Raw genomic sequence first — 7,500 nt, forward strand, 5'->3', positions numbered from 1 at the left:
TAATTTTCTCGGTTATTTTTAAGAGCATCCAATCATCAACTTCTTGACAAAATGAATTAAATTGAATTTACTTTTTAACCCATTTCCCACACACGTCCCTCCACCGTGGCTGCAAAATTGCAGCCGTTTAGGGAAAAATTGTTGAGAAATTGCATTACTCCCATTTCCTTAGAAATTTGGCACATCCCATGTTTATGAAATTAGACAATCACTGGCCATTCTTTATTGGAATAGGTTGAAATGAAGAAAGGATTGTTGAAATGACATCATACTTTGATATTAGGAAAATCGCCATTGAGCGAGATAGAAATGGCCCGCACCGAAGGGAATGAAATCCAGGGAATTTTAGTTGGAATCGTGGAAAAAAAATTAAATAGAGAGCTTCTTAAGAGCCTAGCGAAGATTGGATAATTTTTATGGCAATAGTAAAGGATTTTCATGTCAAAATGAGGTTAGCATCTTTCTGTTGTGTTAACGTAATTAAATATTACAACCACGTGCGCTTGTATTTACCGTCGGCCGTAAACTTGATTTCCAGTGCACTCTCAAAATTACCTCCAGAACCTACTTTTTGTGCTTACATGTACATGGAATGGGATGAAAATTAATACAGATTAATCGTTACATACTGAATTTCAAACGAAAAATGTTTCAAACAAAATAGCTCAAGCCACGTTACTGATGTATGGTGTCATCAAGGGGGAGTGCAGATGTTTGTTTTTAGAAAAGTCTCAGAACTGTATTATACCAGTACCACAAAATCATTCTCCTTTATTTGCTATGGGAAATTTACAGTACAAGACCACAATCATTACCTTGAACCAGCTCGGACAACCTTGTTCTTTAACTGGTCAATATCAGAAAGAATTGTTTCATACAGTCTTTGAAGGCAATTCTGATGGTAAAAGATGATTTTATCCAGTTTATTAATTTTAAAACTGAACTTCAAAGTCAAATCCTTCATTAATTGAAAGTATTTTTCCATTTAATTTCTATCTGTAACTCAAAAGGGAAAACATTAAGGCCATGCCACTCATCCAGTAATAATTATTGATTCCATCACGATGAAATGGCATCACAACAGCCAGTTCCTGAATATCTTGTAGCTAAGAATGTATAAATTAAAGCAAACTTTTTATAGGTGATCTTATTAAAGATATTTTGAATGATTCTTGTTTGGCTTTCTTTTGACAAGAAAAATTATTCAGATCGACAGATGGGATGATCCGCTTTGCCAGAAATACCCTCTTTATTGCTGTTGTTGTCATAATTCTTCATACATGTACTAGTGTATGCTCAGCCTCATCCAATAACAAAGGACTTCCATGTAAAAGTTTCTTAAATTGAGATATATTTCCCAAGAACACAACATAATGTACTAACTACATGTATGCTAAATGCTGCCATGCTAGCAGAGGTCTCTCCTTCATTTGTCGCCCCAGAGAGCACTGCTAGAAGGGAATTAATTTTAATGCATCACACATACCTTCCAGTGACTGACACTACTGCTCCAACTTCCCTGTTCATCATCATGAGCTCCTAGTGGGTGGTGTGCACAAATCTGCAGCCTCATAAACTGTATTATATGATCCTGCAAGTGAATAAAAAAGGATACATATGTCATGTAGCAGCTGCTCAGCTGTGCGATAATATTGATAGGACCCATGCAACTGTTTGTTTTGCCTAATATGCAAATACATTTATTAGATACATGTAAAATTAATGCTCTTACCCTTGATTGACTCCTGAACCCAGCTTCCCGCGTCCCCCCCCCCCCCCCCCCCCCCCCCTCCTCAATGACAAGTAAAACTGTCTGGTGTTAGACGGAGTATTAAATACATTACGTCTCACTCCTAGACTCAATGGGTTAATATCAACTTTTTGGATGAAATCAAATTTTTGCGTTTTATTCTCGCTCCAACATAGCACTAAGGTTTCCTTTTATTAATTATAAACTAACCCCAAACATTTTATTGTTAATAAAAGTTATTTTCTAGGTAATCTGCTTTTATATGGGATCAAGGACTCCTCGGCAGATTTTCCTTTGGCCTATACAATGTACTTTTATTGTACATGTACAATGTAATCTCCTTTCTTTTTTCTCGTCTTTAGTGCCAATATACAGTGTAGATAGTAATAAATAAATAAGTAAATAAATAATAAAATAAATCATCAATTTTATAATGAGATGGTCAGAGAACAGTGCAACAATGGCAAAAGCAGAATGTCATAAAAATGAAAATTTTCTGTACCTTAAATGTGGAATAGCCAGGCTGTGGCTTTTTCCACATCTGAAGAAGGAGTGGAAATAAAGCTTCTCCTAGATGACAAATTTGTCCCCTGCAATCCTCTGCACAGGATTTGGTAAACACATTGAGAGCAGAAAGGAAGGTTTCAACAAGAACACCACTGCCATGATTCCTTTCAACAAGGAAAGAACATGAACTCAGACATGAACTCAGACATGAACTGAACCCATGTCTGAAGCAGTAACGGTTGGTTAACTTTTGCATCATTATTGAACAAATCAATCATCATTGTGGGCTAACAGACTACACATATAATACTGAGATGCTACATGCATGTATACGTACTGGGTTAGGGTTTTGAGGAAAAACAACAAAATACAATCTTTTACTCTTAGACTACATGTAGATTTTCTGTATGGGGCATTAAATTTATAGCACTTGGAAGAACTGTGCTATGAGGTCAGTTATTATACGTACTGAACAAGTTGACCCTTCAACCCCCACGGGAAACTGTGGAAACAATTGACCGCAAATTCCTGGGAGCTGACTGTGGCATTGCATTCATGACCAAATTGCAATTTTTCTACCACGTCTGTAATATTGTCTTATATCTCAAAAACTACAAAGAAAAGGATGAATACTTACAACAAAATTAATGTTTAGCAAGAATTAAGAAATTTTATTAAGTTCTTTCAATGCTAAATATTGTTATTAAATAATGACTTGTGGCATACCAGATCTCTTTGAAGATTTTTTCAAAAAAATTGAAGAGTTTACTTCCTTTAACTGTGTATAATGCAGCAGCACCCTCAATAGACAACAGGAGTATGTTTGCCACCAATTTTTTATTCTTTGAGAGCCACAGAGGTGTGTTCTCCATTAAAGAAACAAAAGCATCTATCAAATCTGTAGGAGAGAGACAAAACACAATGTACTGTACAAGTACGCATTTTCAGCATCCACATGACTGTATTTTGGGTATTAATGGTTAACATTGTTGAAACAGAATGTTGACCAAAGTCCATGTGACAACCAGAATCCCACATTGTATTGTGGGTACATGAACATAAAAAGGCAGAAGTCCATCCTTGCCTGGACAATTTAGTTAAGAACTTCTTATTGTTTTGTCTCGTTACCCGTCGGAGCCACCTGAATTCATCAGGTGACAAAAAGAGAAAATTATTGCTTTAATTGTTAAGACAAGTGCAAGTATGCACTTCTCTCATTCATCTGTAACCTGCACTTCATCTTCATTTTGTACATAATTCATTTCATTTAAAGAGCCACAGTACTTGGTTAGTTCTTTTCTTACTGTATTTCTTAAATGCAGTGAAGTGAATTCCTTTCCAGATATTGCTGCTGATGAAGATTATTTCAAAACCATTTTACATATTTGTACAGTAACTCTCTCTTCAAAAACTGTAATGTTTTTCATTTTCCACCCCATGGACCAATGGTAATCATTATTGATAAAAGTGGGTACACCTCCAAAAATTGCTACACTATAACCTACAGTATAACTGTAATTACTGATTAACAGTATACTGAATAGTCCCTTGAATAGTATACATTTAAATTTCATTGTCAGTATTGTACAGTTCTCACTTGCTTGGATTTTTGTCTGTGATTCAACTGATCACCACAAAATAGTATTCTATTCAACAACATTCATATTCATGATCAGTTATATTAAGGTATGGTGCAAATTATTGATCAGCTGGTCAAGATCAGCTTTAAATTATGACCAATGCAATTTTCAGGTGGGTAAGCCGGCCCTTCGTCCCCTCTGCCTTGCTCTGCTGATAGATTGAGCTAGAAAGAAGGATTTTGCACCAAATCAGTATGTATCATAGCAGTTACATAATCGCAAATGAAGCTGTCAAATCGGCTGTGAAAAAGCATGTTATTTAATTTAATTAGCGTATTACAACTTTGCATATGAATGTTTTGAATAGGTAAATACTGCAGACTGGACTCACAACCACAGTTTGTAACAAGATGAGAAATCGTACATACCTTGAAATGTTTTGACACTAACATCTGACTTATAGAAAGGAATAGATAAGGTGTTCTTTAGCAGTTTACAATACTCTATTCCAATATGGCAATTATATTGTGGCTCCTTGATCACTTTCATGAAATGAGCAACTAACTCCTGGCCCTTAAGGCGAGGCCCTCCTTGAAAAGAAAACAAGAAGAGATTTATTTATCATTCAAAAATACATTAATTAATAATTCACGAGCAAAATAGCCTATCAGGAAACCAATTAAAAAAGGTTGCATGCATGAGCTTTAGCAACTGAAAAAACAGTCCTCATTAGAATTCTTTATACATTGTATAACGCATACTAATATGGCATAGCTTGTTTTTCTTGTATGCTAATGCTCTTCTCTTGAGCACGATTTGAACCTTTTTTTGGACTCCAGAGGAACAAGCTTCTTGTAGAATGTTTTGAAGCCATTCAATAAACTTGCAGGCCATGTTTTATCAGGTCTAAAAGCAATGACTTTCAGGTTACTATTTCAGATTGATGCTTTAATGTCAAGCTACAAGAGACCCACGCAAGAAAATAACTTGGACAATCCCTTCCTTCAATTTCAATGATGGAAATCGGAAGGCATATTCCCTCGAGGCTTGAGAGCAGATTCATTGTTGGTTTTAGGGCATTTTATTCTGTCCAAGGTGGAGCCCACACTAACCGAGACAGAGATGTCAAAAGATGGTATTGTAATGTTCAAAGGAGCCTGTACTTGCTGGAAAATAGCTGCGTGCTGCGAGATGGGATCCATGAACAAATTTTGTTAATTAAAGTTTTTATATTGCCGTGTTCAAGTATTTAAACATGTCCATTAAAACAGAAACTTACGTTCGTCTGCTTTCTTTAGAAAAGACTGCACAAATCCAACAATTTCCTATCAAATCACGTTAGGATAAAAGTTACGTCGCGATAGGACAAAAACAAAAATTATTAATAAAACAGGTTGATCTTTGGGGATCACACTTTCCAAACAATAAATGGATATATATTATTTTAAATACATTTTTTGAAATCTTTTTGACTTTCTCTTTGAGCATCCTCAATTTACAATGTACCTCAACAAAGGTTGGCTCAAGCTAATTATTTTGGATTTTAGCCACCTTCTACATGCATTTGTTGTGGTTCAATTTTTTTAAACCAGTTCAATTTGGATTTTCCTTTGTTTCAGATTACGATAATGAACAATTATTACAAGCCAAAGAAAAATCAAAATTGAACTGGTTTGAAAAATTTTAAACCCAAAAAAAATTTTGAACCGTAACATACTTGTTTAAAATGTTACTTTCTGATTATTTATTTATAAAGTGGCATGCCAGTGAACAACGTTAAAAGCTATTATGCACCAATTATTGTTAGTCCAAACCACACCCCTCCCCATCCTGGGACATGGAAGTACAAATGTGGGGCAAAACATTGCATTTGACAATGCCGAGTGTCCAAAAGGGTATGAACAAGGGAGACGTAATCCTTGCACTTTAATGGCTGGACAATTAAAAAAGCAATTGTCTCTAATTATAGACACCTCAAAAATTCAGGTGGCTTCATAGCTCAGTTGGTAGAGCATTGAACCAGCATCGCAGCAGTCATTGGTTCGCAGCGGTCATTGGTTTGAATCCCACTGGAACCACCAGAATTCCTCAGGTGTCAATAATTACAGACAATTCCTTAAATTGTCCAACTAAGTATGAGGATCACTTCTCCCTTACGTCTATAACCAGTCAAATTCTATTTACTTTTTGACTGGATCGGAGGGCCAGACGGTAAATCTTTGGCACGAGGAGGTCATGCATGAGGTCCGTGCTCTGTGACCGAGGGCCAAATATTTTCCTGCCCAGCCCAACCTAAGCTCAGTCAATAAGCATTTTATCATATGGGCTCTTTACACTATTCATAAGTACTCAGAATATGAAGTTTGGACAAAACAAGTAACAAAAATTTGCACAGAAAATTTATCTAATACGTTGTTCGCATTTGCTTTTCTGGCAGTAAATAACTTGGATGCTAAAAAGCGATGACATATCCTCTAAAATTGCATCACGCGAAGCAGTATGTGTTCCTACTGGAGCCGTACGTCTTTTTCCAGCCCTGCTCGCACTGCTCACACTAATGCATACGGCCCTCATACAGGCATTTTCTCAATAGTTTTACAATAAAACCATGTGCAGGGCCATATGGGCCATATGAGAAATACACTTTCATTCAGGGTATTATAAGATCAGTTATTTATAAACTTCTCTCCAGTTAGAATGATAATAGTACACAGTCAAGTGCATTTACACTATGAAAAAAAAACACATTTTTTTCCATTTCAGCAGCAGTACTTGTACCTGTTGCCTCCTTGGCAATGTAGTTGTAAGTTGGCCAATACTATCCAACTCTTTCTCAACATACACTTCAACATTCTTGAAGATGGCGTCCCAAGTCAGGGCCTTCTTTCTCCTTGCATCTGTATTCTTGTCAATTATGTTTACAACTTCATATGAACGTATCTGTGCCAGAATTTTGCTGACTGTATTCTAAATACATGAGGAGAGTAATTTTGTGTCATTGAGTTTAATAATCATTGTTACCAGTACATCAAGAATTTGCACAGCAAAAGAGAAAGGCCCAAAAATATAAAATCATGATGTCGTTAACCATTGTGTCCTTTTTTTGTTTGTGGTGGGGGGTGGGGTTGTAGCCTGCCTATATACGTAATTAGGGAGCACGTTCTTCAGCCTTAAAAGGAAACCGGAAGTGAACATTTCGCATGCCTAGCCACTAGTCTCTATCTCCCAGATTTTTAAATCTCTTCTAGTGGAAAGATACTTAGACACGTAAAAGTGGCAGTGGCAAGGCAAGTTACAAAGGAATACAGCTAACGATGACGCCTCGTGCTTTAAGCTCCCTATCGGAGGGAGTATTCTCCGCGACAGGCCGGTTGCTTTAATTTAATTGCAAAGGTTTAAGTTTCTTTCGTTACGAATTCATTTCCCTCATTCTCCGATTTATTGATGCAATAAACATCTAGCTATGGTATACCTGTAAAAAATGCCCGGCAATATAACCCTAAATGCTCAGCCACAATTGAGTTCAGTTCTACAGCTGTTACTCAGCTATGTTGACAGCTGTACGTACTGTATATTTATAAATTATCTAAACTTACCCGTCTTTCGGTGACTTTCTCCGATACAAGCAACCCACAAAGATAGGAGAGTTCACCAGACATTCTC

General features: G+C 36.4%; 1 protein-coding gene across 1 annotated transcript in view; it reads right to left on the minus strand.

Moving 5' to 3' along the window:
- LOC137996668 (serine-protein kinase ATM-like) overlaps positions 1-7,500 on the minus strand; it is a 194,784-nt gene that overhangs the window by 187,176 nt on the left and 108 nt on the right. Inside the window, exons 1-8 of the mRNA XM_068842189.1 lie at positions 7,434-7,500; positions 6,616-6,804; positions 5,117-5,162; positions 4,266-4,427; positions 2,984-3,155; positions 2,253-2,421; positions 1,487-1,591; positions 816-895 (exon numbers count right to left, since the gene is read on the minus strand). The exon at positions 7,434-7,500 is cut by the window's right edge and continues 108 nt beyond it. Coding sequence (XP_068698290.1) covers positions 816-895; positions 1,487-1,591; positions 2,253-2,421; positions 2,984-3,155; positions 4,266-4,427; positions 5,117-5,162; positions 6,616-6,804; positions 7,434-7,496 — 986 coding nt within the window. The 5' untranslated portion in view covers positions 7,497-7,500. The remainder of the gene's footprint in view (positions 1-815; positions 896-1,486; positions 1,592-2,252; positions 2,422-2,983; positions 3,156-4,265; positions 4,428-5,116; positions 5,163-6,615; positions 6,805-7,433) is intronic.

The sequence above is a fragment of the Montipora foliosa genome, chromosome 3 (assembly GCF_036669935.1).
Source record: "Montipora foliosa isolate CH-2021 chromosome 3, ASM3666993v2, whole genome shotgun sequence".
NCBI lineage: Eukaryota > Metazoa > Cnidaria > Anthozoa > Scleractinia > Acroporidae > Montipora > Montipora foliosa.